A 17,362-nucleotide genomic window follows, 5' to 3' on the forward strand; every position below is an offset into this window, starting at 1 on the left:
TGGGGGGAATTGTTTGTTTGTTTGTTTGTTTGTTTCTTAAGTAATGCAATTTCACCAATGCTGTCAAAGAAACAAAGGATAATACATATGGAAGAATACAGACACAAATGCCTCTGAGTTGAAATGTGGTTCACAGACATGGAAAGTTAACAAGTTTTGGGAATACTGTAGCCAAGTTTTGACTGATATCTTCCTTTCTATGTATGAATAATACTGATATTTGATCATATACATCTAACTACATCTAAAAGAGCTTTTTCAAGAAGTATAAAATAAAAATTTCAAGCGATACATAAGCCAGAGTATAACTGGCAGCTATTTTCTTTTGGTAGAGCTACATAAAATAGTGGCCCATCTCACAATTGATGGCACCTTAGATTCTATGACAACTGATCTTTGTCAGTTAGCTTTGTGTCTGTTGGCTTTTCAGCCAGGGTTATGGTGGAAGAGTAGGGACGAAAGACCTGGAATCAAATAATATCTTAAATGTATAACAATAACTGTACCATTTATTGAGTAGCTACTATAGGCCAACAGTTATGCTAAGTGCATTATGTACGTTATTGAATGTTATTCTTCCCAAAAACCCCGAAAGGCAGTTATTATTGAACTTTTATTCCTTCAGAGACATTAAATAACATGTCCAAGGTAAAACTGCAAAGCAGAATTTGAACCTAGTTTTGAGTGACCACACCTCAAAAAAAAGCTCTTACTTTCTGTACAGCAACTTCCCTCACCCCACCCCCAACATCCCTAGGAGTTCAAAGTGAAAGCTTAAAGAAGGTGCTGAGAGCTAGAAAGAGATCGAGAGAATGAGAATCCCAGCAACATTCAGTCACTGTTCAGGTTGTTCTCAAAGCCAGCTTTACCTTTGATTTGGTGGTGCAGCTCTTTCTTCAATTATGTAAGATACCTTAGAATCCTAATATCAAATCATCTTCTTTTTTTACCTTAGCTAGTTCTATTTGGGATTTTATTCCTTGTAACCAAAAGCATACCATTGTAATGTATACCATTTATACATTTTACTAGTAATAAGAAAATATTACTTTTCACACACCTCTAACAGCCAGATTTGAGCCCTTGCTGTCTCACTTCTTTAAAAGTGCAATGAATGAAGCTGGCTATTTCAGTGACAAGTCTGTGGCTTTGGAAGCATCTGATTCTCTGTAGGATTAAACTGTGCCCTAATCAGCACTGGGTAAGAAGCAGTAAAATAAGCACAAAGAACTTAGGCCATGAGTCAGCTGTTTTCCTGAGCAGCTCTGTTTTAGTGCAAGTTGCTTAACTTTGATGAAAGTTTCCTCCACTGTAAAAAGATGCAAATTACACGATGATTTCTGAGAATCTTTCTGGTTTTTAAAATTCTTTCCTCTTGCACAGATTAAAGTCATCCAGACATTGCATGGATTACATGTGAGTATATCCAGTGGATTTCATGGCCCATTTCACTCCCAGTTTCTTTGATATGTATTGTCTTCTTAATAGAATTTAAATTCAGTATTGTCAAGTGATATGCTTAACAAAATTAAATGAAGACAATGCCATTGTGCTTAGTAGTGAGAATTTCTAAGAACTATGAAATATCTATGGATGAAATAAAAGAATAAACTGATGTTATAAACCTTATCTCCAACTACCTCATGATAGTTTTTATACTATAAGACTTGTGACTGGGGAAAGGAAAAATCACTAAGTTCTGAAATGGTACAGAGAGTTTCCATTCTCCCTGCAGTTGAAGTCAGATCTTCAAAGCTAGATAATGAGAAGGAAATGGAAATGTTCTTGTTTTTCCTCATGGACTATTGATTTTATTTATTTTTTTCTTTTTTGAGACAGAGTCTTGTTCTGTTGCCCAGGCTGGAGTGCAGTGGCACAATCTAGGCATACTGCAACCTTCAACTTATGGGTTCAAGCGAGTCTCATCTCTCAGCCACCTGAGTAGCTCGGATTACAGGAGTACACCACCATGCCCAACTAATTTTTGTGTTTTTTGTAGCGACGTTTCGCCATGTTGGCCAGGCTGGTCTTGAATCCCTGGCCTCAAGTGATCCACCTGCCTTGACCTCCCAAAGTGCTGGGATTACAGGTGTGAGCCACAGCACCTAGCTTGATTTTAACTTTTATTACCAAAATTGAATGTGGGATTGCTTTTGTCACCAAAATCATGACCTTTGAAAAGCCCACCTTAATAAGTAACTTGCAATTATAAAAAAGTTTGTGTACTCAATCTTAGCCAATTGATACAGTTTTACAAATCAAAAACTAAACTCCTTAGCCAAAATGTTGACTTGGAAAAACAAAGCATAGGATGCAATTTGGAAATTATTATATTATTGTTTCTCTCAAAAGCACAAATCATTTTTTTCCCAACAAAAGTAGAATTGATTCAATAAAGAGAGTTAAAGTTATAATGTATTTGAGGGGATGCGACTCAATATATTTTTATATTTAATGGTGTCATATGATTCACTGAAAGAACCATCTCCAAAGTCAGTAATATTTATGGCTTGGAATTTTTGATAGCTTTGTATTGATGCTTAACCTACTGATACTTAAGCAATTATTCAGGGTATGATTTCCGTCATGTGTTCATTACTTTGAGTAACATTTTAAGAAAGGGAAAGCAAGGAAAGGAACAAAACTATATTTACTAAATACTAATTAGGTCCACTGTTTTCATCCACAGAATGAATACAGGAATGTCTGTCTGCCTGTCTGTGCATACTCTGTGAAGGAATACACCAGCATTACATGCTGACCCAAGGTACGCCTTCTGCAAGAGGAAAGTTTGTGTCTCAAAATCCATCAAGGTAAATCTTTGGCTGCCCACACTCATATTCCCAGACATCAGAGAATCTTAGTCATCCACATGTAGTGAGGTCCAGCTATGGTGCTAGTTCCAACAGTACATAAATGGCTGTGACTGCCAGGAGGAAGCTGACTCAGTATGGCTCCCCAGTCGCTAGCAGTGGTGATATTCACAATATTTAACAGCGAATGCAGCTTGAGGCCTGGCCGATCTAACAAACACTGGGTATAAACATCTCTGCTGGCTGGTGCAGTGCACCCTGGCTGAGTGTCAGCCTCAGCAATTGAGTGTCAGCTTGAGCAACCAGTGCAACTTTAGAGTTTACAAATACACTTAAAAGTATATTATCTCATTTAGTCCCCCAAAATTATGTTATGTAGGTATTATTACTTTTCTCAATGTATGGGTGAGAAAATTGAGGCTTACAGAGGTCAAGTAATTTTCCCTAGGTCACACAACTAGTAAGTGGTAGAATTTAGATGAACCGTGGCTGACCGGCACAACCAGTTTGCTTTCTTCTATGGTTTCTCTTCCATTCCCAATGCTAATTATAGAGAGCAGAAACTCTCTAATTTTTTACACTATACTACCTACTCAGAAGTCAGAAAATGAAAAGTGACAATTAGGCTAGGTGCAGTGGCTCATGCCTATAATTCCAGCATTTTGGGAGGCTGATGCAGGAGGATCACTTGAGCCCAGGAGTTCAAGACCAGCCTGAGCAACATAGCAAGACCCTGTCTCTACAAAAAAAAAAAAAAAATTAAAAATACACATACACCTGTGATCCCAGCTATTCAAGAGGCTGAGGTGCAAGAATGACTTGAGCTCAGAAGGTCGAGATTACAGTGAACTGTGATCATACCACTGCACTCCAGCTTGGCCGACAGAGCAAGACCCTGTTTCAAAAAATAAAAATTAACAAAAAAAATGTTGATCCAGTACTTCAGCTTTGTGTTATTCAAATCACTCAGTTACAAGTCATTTCCACTGTATGACTTTTTACTTGGCCTGTGGAAATGTTAATGACTGTGCAAAGAAACATGTGAATAAGACACATTCAATATTATTTTCGTGAGGCCCTTCTTCACTGCTCTCAACTTCTGCTACCATCAGCATGTTAATCTGTATTGAAAAAAATGAACCAAATAGCTAGCTTCCTGGGTAAAATTTATCCTATGAGTTTAATCTTAGTAAGCAAGGCATGAAGTCATTCAGTGTTTTTTTTTTTTTTTTTTTTTGAGATGGAGTCTCGCTCTGTCACCCAGGCTGGAGTGCAGTGGTGTGATCTTGGCTCACTGCAACCTCCGCCTCCTGGGCTCAAGCGATTCTCCTGCCTCAGCCTCCCAAGTAGCTGGGACTACAGGTGCACACCACCATGCCCAGGTAACATTTTGTATTGTTAGTAGAGACGGGGTTTCACTGTGTTAGCCAGGATGGTCTCAATCTCCTGACCTCATGATCCACCCGCCTCGACCTCTCAAAGGTACAGGTGTGAGCCACCGCAGCCGGCTGTCATTCAGTCTTTTTAAGGATTAAAAATCCATTTATCCTGGGGAGACGAGACAAAACTCTGATGCATAAAAATTCCAAATAATTTCTGTAGAACCTCACCCTCAAGGCGGTGGAATACAATTGCCCACTCCTTGAGTACAGACTTCACATGGTGACTTCCATTCATAAGGACAGTACGAAAGGAGAGTGGGGAAGGGAGAAGAACTTAACAGTGGAGAAACCTGACAAACACTATGTTGGCCATGCGATCAAGGTCAACATCAACAGCGATAAGTAATGTTGGCAGTATGTACCCTTGATGTGAGGGGATTAAAGTGATACTTTACTTCTGTGGTCTTCCTCGCCCAAACCCACAACCCCAGTTTAATAGTGAGAAAAGCGTCAGACAAATTCCAGTTGAGGTACATTCTACAAAGTACCTGACCAGTACTCCTCCAAGCTATCAAGGTCATCAGAAACAAGAAAAATCAGAAACTGTCACAGTCAAGCTGAGACCATGAAAAGATAAACTTTGGCACATGAAAATTTTAGAGTTAATTTGAGCAGTGAGCAACTCATGAATGGTTTGGGCTCCATAGAGGGGGTATGAGGGGAACGCTTTTATGAAGTGTTCATAGAAGCAATACAAAGAAAATGTTTGACTGGTTAAAGTGAGTCAGTATCCTTCAAGTCTCTAGTTGGCAGTTTCTGATGAGTAAAGTTACTCTGAGATGGGTTTCAAGGTTTGCTTACATAGAAACCCAGAACACAGATCTCTCTCAGCCTGATGGCTTCTCAGAAACCTCTCAGCCTAATGGCTTCCCAGTTACTTTTGTTTTTTTTAAAACATAACTAAATGTTATGTATCCTGGATGGGATCCTGTAATAAGGAAAGGATATTAGGTAAAAACTAAGAAAATCTGAATACAGTATATATTTCAGTTAATAATAATGTATGAATATTGATTCATTAATTATAACAAATGTATCATATTAATGTTAAGACAATAGGAGGAGAAGTTGGGTGCACGGTGTGTTAGAATTGTCTGTACTGACTGCAACTTTTCTGTAAATCTAAAATTGTTTTGAGATATGACGTTTATTTTTAAAATAATTCACTTAGCATTTTGGCATTTCAATAGTTGATCATGATATACCAGTCCCTTGGTTAACTCAAAATTCCTAAAGAGACCAATAATAAAAGTGAGGCTGGAAATCCTCAAAGCCACACTTTCTTCTGAGGAAGCCTACCTGCAACATTGTCACTCCCCACCCTCCACCCTCCCGCAAGCCCCCAACCCCCCCACCCCACACACACACAGCATCCCCTCACAGTATCCTTTCACAGCCAAGGTTCCTGCAAGACAAGTACAGCTGTCCCTCCCTAATCCTGGAAGACTGGTTCCAGGACCTTCCTGTGATACCAAACTGCAAGGACGCTCACATTCCTGATATAAAATGGCATAGTATTTGCATACAATCCATGTACCTCCTCCAAGATACTTTAAATCTTCTCTAGATTATTTATAATGCCTAATACAGTGTAAATGCTCTGTAAGTAGTTGTTATACTGCATTGATTAGGGTATAATGAAAGAAAAAAAAGCTGTACATGTTCAGTATAGGCACAATTTTTAAAATATTTTCCATCTGAGGTTGGTTGAATACATGGATGCATAGTACATGGATACTGAGGGCCAACTGCAGTCTCTACTTCACCTCTCACTCACTCTTCAAACCACTGCAGTCATGTGTCTACCCAACAATGACTCAAAGTCCAAATCCAGTGGATTCTCCTCCGTCTTCATCTTACTTAGCCTGAGGAAGATTGAAAGTACTGATCACTCACTACTTCGAAACTTCCAGTTTCCTCACCACAGTCTCCTTGGTTCTCCTTTGATCACTCCTTCTCGTTTACTAATATAGCAAGATACTCACCTTTCACCATTTTTTATTTTTGCCTTTTAAAAGGTGACAGAACTTGAGCTTCTTGTTCAGAAGGGTTATATGAATAAAATTCTAAGTTATGCAAATGTAGGGTGAGTGGCAGCTAGCATAAGAGGATGTTCCCCATGGAATGCCTTCTTCCTCACTGCCAGAGTAATAGATCTAACTTGTTCAATAACAAGTATGTTCCTGGTGGTCTTTGGCTAGAGACCATTGGCAATTTTTGTCCTATATATAAGTAAAATACTAAACACATTTATATTATTGCTTATGTGATTAAGTGACTTTAAGTAATGTAAAGAATGGGAGGAAGTCATACACACACCTGATGGTTGATCTGTACGTTGGCACACAGCCAGTACTTACCAAGTAATTAAACATTGCTTTATGTTGTCTATTATCCTGTCTAATCATTTCAGCATGTTTTTTGATATTACTTACATTATTAGCTATTAAACATTTACACTAAACAAGAGATTTTTCCAGACAGAAGGAAGATTTTGCCTTATTTGTTTTAAAAGAGAGTTCAAATAGGGGTCTGATTAGATGTAGCTCAGGTGCTGCTCTCTTGCACACATTTGGGAAGCCCGAGCTTATGGATGGCAGTTATAGTGTGTATTGCAGGATAGATACAGCACTTCAGACAGTGAGAAGATCAAGATACTGAGCTACTCTGTGGAAGCAAGAGCCCACCATTCCTTTCAGAGGGGTTTGCTCTGGTTACATTAACTCTTCCTTTATCTTCTTCTACAACAGTCAGTCTACAAACAGATATAGACAGCTTCTCTGTGAAGGAAGTTTTCTGTCAAAATTAGAGAAGGACCAAGTTTTACCTCTGGGTTCTTTCAATAAACTGGGAAAGTCTGAATTTTTGTAGGCTATCAAAACGGGGTTGTGTTTCTATCCAATTCTGTCTAGATCTTTAAAAAAGGGAGAAACTCCAGGTTGGCATCTGGGTTGTACATGTTATCTGAAAAATCAACGGAAACTTTTTGAATTCAAGTGAAGAGTGGAAGTGGCTGCAAGTAGACTATGAACTCTTTGAGGAGGAACTCTTCTGATATGGTTTGGCTCTGTGTCCCCACCCAAATCTCATGTGGAATTGTAATCCCTGTGTGTCAGGGGAGGCACCTGGTGGGAGGTAATTGGATTATGGGAGCAGACTTCCCCCATGGTGTTCTCATGACAGTGAGTTCTCACAATATCTGATGGTTTAAAAGTATGTGGCAGGAGGACTCTTCCAAGATGGCCAAATAGGAATAGCTCTGGTCTGCAGCTCCCAGTGAGACTGATAGGGAAGGTGGGTGATTTCTGCATTTCCAACCGAGACACCTGGTTCATCTCATTGAGACTGGTTGGACAGTGGGTGCAGCCCACAAAGTGTGAGCCAAAGCAGGGCGGGGCATTGCCTCACCCAGGAAGCACAAGGGGTCAGGGGATTTCCCTTTCCTAGCCAAGGGAAGCCGTGAGAGAGACTGTACCAGGAGGAACAGTACACTCCTGCCCAAATACAGCACTTTTCCCACAGTCTTCGCAACCAGCAGACCAGGAGATTCCCTCTGGTGCCTGGCACAGCAGACCCCATGCCCATGGAACCCAGCAAGCTAAGATCCATTGACTTGAAATTCTTGCTGCTAGTGCAGCAGTCTGAGATCGACCTGGGATGCTGGAGTTTTGGTGGGGGGAGAGGCATCTGCCATTGCTGAGGTGTGAGTAGGCAGTTTTATGCTCACAGTGTAAACAAAACTGCCAGGAAGCTCGAACTGGGTGGAGCCCACTGCAGTTCAGCAAGGCCGACTGCCTCTCTAGGTTGCACCTCTGTGGGCAGGGCATATCTGAAAAAAAGGCAGCAGCCCCAGTCAGGGACTTAGAGATAAAACCCTCATCCCCCTAGGACACAGCACCTGGGGGAAGGGACAGTGGTGGGCACAGCTTCTCCAGACTTAAACATCCCTGACTGACTGCTCTGAAGAGAGCAGTGGTTCTCCCAGCTCTGATAACGGACAGACTGCCTCCTCAAGTGGGTACCTGACCCCTGTGTAGCCTTACTGGGAGATACCTCCCAGTAGGGGCCGATGGACACCTCATACAAGAGAGCTCTGACTGGCATCTGGCAGGTGCCCCCCTGGGACGAAGTTTCCAGAGGAAGTATCAGGCAGCAATATTTGCTGTTCTATAGCCTCTGCTGGTGATATCCAGGCAAAGAGCATCTGGAGTGGACCTCCAGCAAACTCCAACATACCTGCAGCTGAGGGGCCTGACTGTTAGAAGGAAAACTAACAAAGAGAAGAAGCATCAACATCAACAAAAAGGACATCCACACGAAAACTCCATCCATAGGTCACCAACATCAAAGACCAAAGGTAGATAAAACCACAAAGATGGGGAGAAACCAGAGCAGAAAGGCTGAAAATTCCAAAATCCAGAATGCCTCTTCTCCTCCAAAGGATCACAACTCCTCGCCAGCAAGGGAACAAAACTGGACAGAGAATGAGTTTGATGAGTTGACAGAAGTAAGCTTCAGAAGGTGGATAATAAGAAACTTCTCCGAGCTAAAGGAGCATGTTCTAAGCCAACACAAGGAAGCTAAAAACCCTAAAAAAGATTAGAGGAATGGCTAACTAGAATAACCAGTGTAGAGAATAACATAAATGACCTGATGGAGCTGCAAAACACAGCACAAGAACTTCATGAAGCATACACAAGCTTCAATAGCCTATTCGATCAAGCAGAAGAAAGGATATCAATGATTGAAGTTCAAATTAATGAAATAAAGCAAGAAGATAAGATTAGAGAAAAAAGAGTGGAAACGAACAAAGTCTCCATGAAATATGGCACTAATAAAGACTTCCTTTCCAACCTAGATTACTTGCCTACAATTAAATAATATTTTTAAACACCAGCTTGAAAAATAATGTGTCCTGGAGGCAGAGAGGTTAATAAGTCGACACATAAAGCAAGTGTTTCAAATGTATTTTAGGACAAAATTTTACAGTCAATATTCTAAAGTCACGGAGGATTGTTGGCTCTCCTTTTGGGCAGTGGATCCAGGAAGGACCCAGCAGGGGATTTTGCTCATTGCTTTCCTTCTAAAAGTTCATATTCTTTAGGTCAAGCTATGGTTAGAACCACCATTCGGATCAAACACATTCATCTAGTTTCAAGTCACCTTTTTATTACTATATAACATGCAGAAGTTTGTACAATTAATATGAATTTTCACAAAGTGAACTCACCCATATATCCAGCACAGATCAAGAAGCACAACATTGCCAGTGTCCCAAAGGTCTCCGCTCTGCCCTCTCCCAGTCCTTACTTAGCCTCCACCCCTATCCAAGATAACTTTTAACATCATAGATTAGTTTTGCCTATTTTTGAACTTTATGTAAATAGAATCATATGGTATTAACTCTTTTGTATCCAGCTTCTTTCCAGCAACAATGACATGAGTTCAAGCGATTCATCAACATTACTGCATGTAACTGTAGTTCATACATTCTCGTTGCTATGTAATATTGAAGAAATATGTAACAATTTCTTTTTCTACTCTATTATTGATGATATTTGGGCTGTTTCCAGTTTGGGGCTATCATGAATCATGCTGCTACATATATAGTTTCAAAACAAAAGTAACCTAATCAGTTTAAATAAGAAAAAGTTTGGCAGATACTTTTTTCATCATTAATTTCAACTAAAGAAATGAAGCTATTGGATTAGATAGAGCAGAGATGAACCTTTAAATCTAACATTCTATACTCCTACAATATCTAAATACCATGTCTTTCTTTTCATAAAAAGTAGTCTCTACAGAGCCAGCTCACTAGTTTCCTATTTCTGCTGTAACGAATTACCACAAATTTAGCGGCTTCAAACAACACAAATTTGTTCTCTCATCGTTCTGGAGGTCTGAGGTCCAGAATTGGTCTTATGGACCAAAATCAAAGCATTGGCAGGGCTGCATTCCTCCTCGAAGCTCTGGCAGAGAATCTGTGTCTTGCCTTTCCCAGCCTGTAGAGGCTGCCCACGTTTCTTGTTCCCTGGCCTGGCCTCCAGCCAACAATCCCATCAAACTGACAGCTGCATCTCCAGCCACATCTCCTCTGACTCTCCTGCCTCCCTCCTTCCCTTATAAGGACTCTTGTGATTACACTGGGCCAGCGTGGATAGTCCAAGATCATGAAGATCCTTAATCCCATCTTCAAGGTCCTTTTTGCCATGTAAAGTAACATATTCACAGATTCCAGGGATTAGGACATGGACATCTTTGGGGGCCATTATTCAGCCCACCACTCCAACCCTCTGAAATTATTCCACTCCCATTCCCCAGTACACTCTGCCCTTGACACCTCACCACAGTAAAACGGTAACTCAGTGTCCTTTTGTTCTGTGATCTCAACTCCCAGACATTTACAATGTAAGCTCCTTGAGGAGGGGGACTGGCCAGCTCCATGCTGTTTCCCTACCACCAGCACAATTGCTGATCCTCAGTGTGTACCCAGTAAATGTTGGTTGGTTGAGTGGAGAAGTAGCAGTCCCTACATCCTCATATCTTCTCCCTGGTAGATGAGAAGCAGCAGCATGTGACATTCAGAGACCTGAGACAGCTGCCTGCAAGTACGGTTTTATTCCATATTCTGGTTTTAACCAAAACACTTAAGACGTCTCTGTGCCTCAGTTTCCTCATCTGAAAAATGAGGTGGCTGGCAAAGGTAATATCTAGAGTTATCTGGATAGCATTAATATTCATTTTAAATGGAAACAATGCTTATGATACATTGTAAAGTAAAAAGGTCAGAATTCAAAATGCTGTAGGTTGTATGATTTAAACTGACTATAAAGTTATACACCAAACAAACCTAAGATGTTAACCAAAGGAGAAACTGAGGATATATGAGGTATACTGGCATTCTGTACTAGCTTCACAATTTTTCTATAACTTTAAAACTGCTCTAAAATAAAAAAGTTATCTTTTTAAAGTTGCTTGGCAACAAGCCTAGATTATAAACTCCTTGAGGGCAGGCCTCATGTTCTCCCTCATATTTGTTTACATAAAACCTACAACAATACTCCACACAAAGTGCCCAATAAGCATTGAAGTATAAAAAGAAACTGGTTATGTGGATTTCAGATTAGTACAGACACAGTCTCTAACACTCTTCTCAGAACTGTGAAATAAGCTTCACTATATGTAAAGGTAAAGGCCAACCGGGCTTGATGAAACCACTGGTCATCAAGGAATGAGATCATGGAGTAGGCTGTAAAAAGATGCATCAGAGGCCGGGCGCGGTGGCTCAAGCCTGTAATCCCAGCACTTTGGGAGGCCGAGACGGGTGGATCACGAGGTCAGGAAATCGAGACCATCCTGGCTAACACGGTGAAACCCCGTCTCTACTAAAAAAATACAAAAAATTAGCCGGGCGAGGTGGCAGGCACCTGTAGTCCCAGCTACTCAGGAGGCTGAGGCGGGAGAATGGCGAGAACCCGGGAGGTGGAGCTTGCAGTGAGCTGAGATCCGGCCACTGCACTCCAGCCTGGGTGACAGAGCAAGACTCCGTCTAAAAAAAAAAAAAAGATGCATCAGAAGAGGCGTGAAAGGGACCAGAAAGGGGACATGTAGTTTGTACAGGCATATTTCATCATTTTTTATATATTTGAAAAATGAAAAAAAAAATGTATTCATGATTCTCAGTGGGGATAAGGATGGATGTTGAAGGAGTGTGTATATGGTGTTCATATGTACAAGTATGGGCACATATCCAAAACTGGTTGGAAATTTTGATGTTATTTGCATGGATTTTTAAAGTTTGAAAAACATTTGATTAAATTATTCAGTTCCTGAACAATGAGATCACTTGGACTCGGGAAGGGGAACATCACACACTGGGGCCTATCATGGGGAGGGGGGAGGGGGGAGGGGGGAGGGATTGCATTGGGAGTTATACCTGATGTAAATGACGAATTGATGGGTGCTGACGAGTTGATGGGTGCAGCACACCACCATGGCACAAGTATACATATGTAATAAACCTGCACGTTATACACATGTACCCTAGAACTTAAAGTATAATAATAATAAAAAAAATTATTCAGTTCCCCATTAAAACCACTTTATTATTTAAAAAATTAAGTTACCTATTAAGCATCAATGATTATTAACTTCACTGTCTCCAGATCCACTGATCATCTCTAAACTGCTTGCTACGGTCTGAATGTCAGTGTCCCCCCAAAAAATTCATATGTTGAAATTCTACCCCACAAGGTTGGTAGGATGGGATTAAGAAATAGGGCCTTTGGGAAGTGATGAGGGAGAAGACCTCATGAATAAGATTACTGCTCTTATAAAATAGGCCCAAGGAGGTTCATCCACCCCTTCTGCCATATGAGGCTGCAATAAGAAGATATCTTTAATGAACCAGGATATGAAACCTGGAAGCAGGTCTTCACCAGACAGTGAATCTGCCAGTCCGTAATCTTGGACTTCCCAACCTCCAGAACTGTGAGAAGTAAATTTCTGTGGTTTATAAACTACTCAGTAGAAGGTTATTTTGTTATATAAGTCCAAACAAACAGACTAGGACAGTGTTTATATGATCCCAGTCCTAATGAGTTCGTTTTATAAATGCTTAGGTAATGATTAAAGAATTATGCATAGAAAAAGTTACATTAAGAAAACATCAAACAACTAAGCATTGTCATATTTGTGTGGCAAGACCATGGATCACATTTCTTTCTCTTTTATTCCAGGAGGCAATTTGTATCTCAATGATGAAAATAAAAATAACATTTAAGATGTATTTAAGAGTCTATATAAAAAGGTTTTTTATAGTTGGCTTGTAATTTGAGCAATTAATATTACAAATCTGTATGTGTAATAACATATATAATCAGATTTTTAAAAAGTGTTTAGAAAAGATTTCTTGATTTCTCCTCCATCTCTCCCTTCAAACCTGCTTCTTCCTTAGTTTTCCCTATCTTAGGATCTCCCGTCTATTCAAGCCAAAATCATAAAAAAATCATCATTTATCGAGCCTTTTCCCTCACTTTCCTGTAAGCAGTTCATCAACAACTACTGTCAACTCTACCTGTAAAATATATCCTGAATCCACCCATTTCTCTTCATCTCTACTGTCACCACTTCAGTTTGAACCAATGTTTTTACAAACTGTAAATTGCCACTCATTGCTGAGTTATCAAATCAGTTTTGTGAGTGACAACCAGCATTTCTTTCTTTTACAGTGAAAGAGAACAGAAAAATTCAGAGGGCGTCATTCACGGTAAGGGTATTGTCTCATTAAATTTTTGCTTATGTATATATGTTGATGCGTGGAGTCACCACACAAAATATGTTTCCTCCTTTGGGTTATGGAACAAAATGTTTGAAACCCTAGATTTAGGCCCACATCATTTCTCACTTGGACTGCTTAAAACCTGGAATGCTTATTCTTGGCACAATAAGAAGCTAAATACTTTACAATGGCCTAACGACCCAGCATAGTCTTATGCCTCCTTCCTCTCCGACCACATCTTCATCTCTCATCCTCCTCACTCATGCTCCAGTCACACTGCCTCCTTTTCACTGAACACACGTCTCCCCACCTCCAGGACACTGTACTTGCTATTTCCTCTGCATAGATTGTTCTTCACAATACTTGCAGATGCCTCCTGCCTGGTCTTAGCACAAGTGCCATCTCCACAAAGTAACCTGTTGAAAATGTCCCCAATTTCCATTTTCTTCTCTTTATTTCATGTTACTTATTATTATATGGAATTATGTTTATTTCTTTTTTCAGACCTCTTTACTCCCCATCTCTCTTTGCTACAGTATTTAAGTTCTAAGAGAGCAAAGTCGTCCTTGTCTGCCTCCTTCACTGATAAATATTCAGAGCCTAAAATAAAGCCTGGTAAATAGTGCATACTGAATAAATATTTACTTTTTATTATTGAATCAATATTTTTTTGATTGACTTCCTGTCTGGTGACGTACTAAATGTGAAACACTATGCCAGACCTACGGGTTGAAGATGAAAGACACACGCTACACAGAATCACCTGATTTGCTTTCCCTTGTTCCTTATCTCTGTCTTAGTCCATTTGGGCTGCTATCATAAACTATCATCAAGTGGGTGCTCATAAATGATAGAAATAAGTGACAGAAATTTTTTGCAGTTCTGGAGGTTGACAAGTCCAACATCAAACCTCCGGCCAATCTGTTGTCTGAGGACTCACTTCCTGGTTCACAGACAGCTGTCTTCTCACTGTAACCCCACAGCGCAAAGGAGTGAGGGATCTCTCTAATACAAACATTCAGTTAATTGCAACCTCTATTCCCTTCCAGAATCTAAGCTCCCTGTGGGCAAAGACCCTGACAGTTTTGTTCACCGTTTATACCCTTTCCCTTGCATGGTGCCTGGGACCTAGAGTGTTAATTTTGTTTTGTTTTTTTTTAAGTGAATGAGATCTTGAATTTGTGGTGGCCCCAATACACAGAGTTGAATAATGTTCCAGCAGGTCTCTGTTACCTGGGTTAAGTGTAGAAAATGTAAACATTTGGTTTGATCTAGGGTAAGGATATTTAGGAGTTGAAGCTAATGGCTAGAGAGTCATGAAAAGGGTAGACAATGGAATGTAGACTTCTGGCTTCACTTCTTAAATAAACAGCTTAGATTCCTTTTTAAAAAAAATGGTTCAGGCCAGGCGTGGTTGCTCACGCCTGTAATCCCAGCATTTTGGGAGACTGACGCGGGTGAATCACCTGAGGTCAGGAGTTCAACACCAGCCTGGCCAACACGGTGAAACCCCGTCTCTACTAAAAATACAAAAATTAGTCAGACACGGTGGTGGATGCCTGTAATCCCAGCTACTCGGGAGGCTGAGGCACAAGAATCACTTGAACCTGGGAGGTGGAGGTTGCAGTGAGCCAAGATCATGCCACTGCACTCCAGCCTGGGCGACAGAGTAAGACTCCATTAAAAAAAAAAAAAAAAAACAAAGAAAAAGAATGGTTCAAAGTTATATGTTTTCATTTAGAGTAGTAATTTTTAAAGAAAAAAAAATTACAATACTATTACATCTATTTTCTCACTCCATTCTTTAGAATATAAATCCTAATTAGTATTTAGTTTTGCTTACTACAAAGCTTAGGAATCATCTACATTTTTCCCTAGAGCATGCAGATGTCTTACTTTCCTTCATGATATGGTGCCTTAAAACAGGGGTCTCCAAATACCAGGCCAGTTTGTGGCCTGTTGGGAACTAGACCACACAGCAGGAGATGAGTGGTGGGCCAATGAGCATTATCACTTGAGCTCCGCCTCCTGTCAGATCAGCAGGGCATTAGATTCTAATGGGAGCACCAACTCTACTGTGAACTGCGCACGTGAGGGATTTAGGCTGCATGCTCCTTATCAGAATCTAATGCCTGATGATCTCAGATGGAACAGTTTCATCCTGAAACCATCCTCCCTACCCTGTCCCATGGAAAAATTGTCTTCCAGGAAATTGTTCCCTGGTGCCAAAAAGGTTGGGAACTGCCACCTCAGAGAGTCAATTGTAAAAATCAGGAATGGATCTGCTACAGATAATTATCACCAATCAGCTAAAGACCAATAATGTTGCAGGAAACAAGTATACCAGCAAAGTCACAGACAATAAGCATTGTCATAATAATGTCCCCATCTGATTTCATCCTGGCCTTGACTCTCCACAAAGCCCACCAAATAATCACAGCAGCGTACACACAGAGTCACAAAGAACACAGAAATGTTATAGAAAGTCCTGAACTCATGGCAAGTCCTAACACTGAGCCAATCAAGGTAATTGACCCATTAGTGATGGACTGGCTTCTCACAATAGAGGATTCAGATTGGTTTTGGTGAGAGGGGACTAAATAACTTACCATTTACATTTCTGTTAATCATCTATTTTCCTTTCTGATTATTATATTTAATTGTGGGAAACAAAGAAACTGAGTTCTATATTTGGATACCATGATGAAAATGTTTACATCTTTTAAAGATTAATACCAGGAAGAATATTACAAAATTCAACTTGGCTGCAAGTACAGTGGGAAAGTACATCATTAAAACTTTATCTCTTTCCCCTAAGAATGTTGAAGCACTCAGCAGATATTTATACTTAGCCTTTTTGGCTAGGTTCATTGATTGCAACTGATACTGTCTCCTCTTGCAAGTGAGGCAGATGGAGTCATAAACAAGTGGCCTCATTCAAGGGCATACAGTCACAATCAAAATTGGAATTTAGACCGCCTCCAAAAACTTACACACTTGAAACTAGTATCCTGGAATTGCTGTCTGATAGGAATTGGCTCATACCCTACCATACCCTGGGCTACATGCCCTAACCTTGATTCTAATTACCGTTTTTGTTTTTGTTGTTGTTGTTGTTGTTTTGAGATGGAGTCTCACTCTGTCACCCAGGCTGGAATGCAGTGGTGTGATCTCGGCTCACTGCAACCTCTGCCTCCCGGGTTCAAGCAATTCTCCTGCCTCAGCCTCCCGAATAGCTGGGATTACAGGTGCATGATGCCACACCCGGCTAATTTCTTGTGTTTTACTAGAGACAGGGTTTCACCGTGTTGCCCAGGTTGGTCGCAAACTCCTGAGCTCAGGCAATCCGCCCGCCTCAGCCTCCCAAAGTGCTGCTATTACAGGCATGAGCCACCGTGCCCAGCCCATAATTACTGAATGATGGAATCTGAAAGAAAAGTGGCCTTCACAGCAAAAGCCAAAATTGACAAATGGGATCTCATTAAACTAAAGAGCTTTTGCACAGCAAAAGAAACTACCATCAGAGTGAACAGGCAACCTACAGAATGGGAGAAAATTTTTGCAACCTACTCATCTGACAAAGGGCTAATATCCAGAATCTACAAAGAACTCAAACAAATATACAAGAAAAAAACAAACAACCCCATCAAAAAGTGGGGAAAGGATATGAACAGACATTTCTCAAAAGAAGACATCCATACAGCCAACAGACACATGAAAAAATGCTCGTCATCACTCGCCATCAGAGAAATGCAAATCAAAACCACAATGAGATACCATCTCACACCAGTTAGAATGGCAATCATTAAGAAGTCAGGAAACAATAG

General features: G+C 40.4%; 2 protein-coding genes across 15 annotated transcripts in view; one reads left to right on the plus strand and one right to left on the minus strand.

Annotated features, from left to right (window-relative positions):
- LOC117076255 (RWD domain-containing protein 3) overlaps positions 1-17,362 on the minus strand; it is a 141,414-nt gene that overhangs the window by 25,812 nt on the left and 98,240 nt on the right. The gene's annotated exons all lie outside the window — the stretch shown is intronic.
- ALG14 (ALG14 UDP-N-acetylglucosaminyltransferase subunit) overlaps positions 1-17,362 on the plus strand; it is a 256,165-nt gene that overhangs the window by 10,193 nt on the left and 228,610 nt on the right. Inside the window, exons 2-3 of the mRNA XM_033199559.1 lie at positions 2,690-2,813; positions 13,486-13,523. Coding sequence (XP_033055450.1) covers positions 2,755-2,813; positions 13,486-13,523 — 97 coding nt within the window. The 5' untranslated portion in view covers positions 2,690-2,754. The remainder of the gene's footprint in view (positions 1-2,689; positions 2,814-13,485; positions 13,524-17,362) is intronic.

The sequence above is a fragment of the Trachypithecus francoisi genome, unplaced genomic scaffold (assembly GCF_009764315.1).
Source record: "Trachypithecus francoisi isolate TF-2019V2 unplaced genomic scaffold, Tfra_2.0 Lachesis_group5, whole genome shotgun sequence".
Classification (NCBI taxonomy): Eukaryota; Metazoa; Chordata; class Mammalia; order Primates; family Cercopithecidae; genus Trachypithecus; species Trachypithecus francoisi.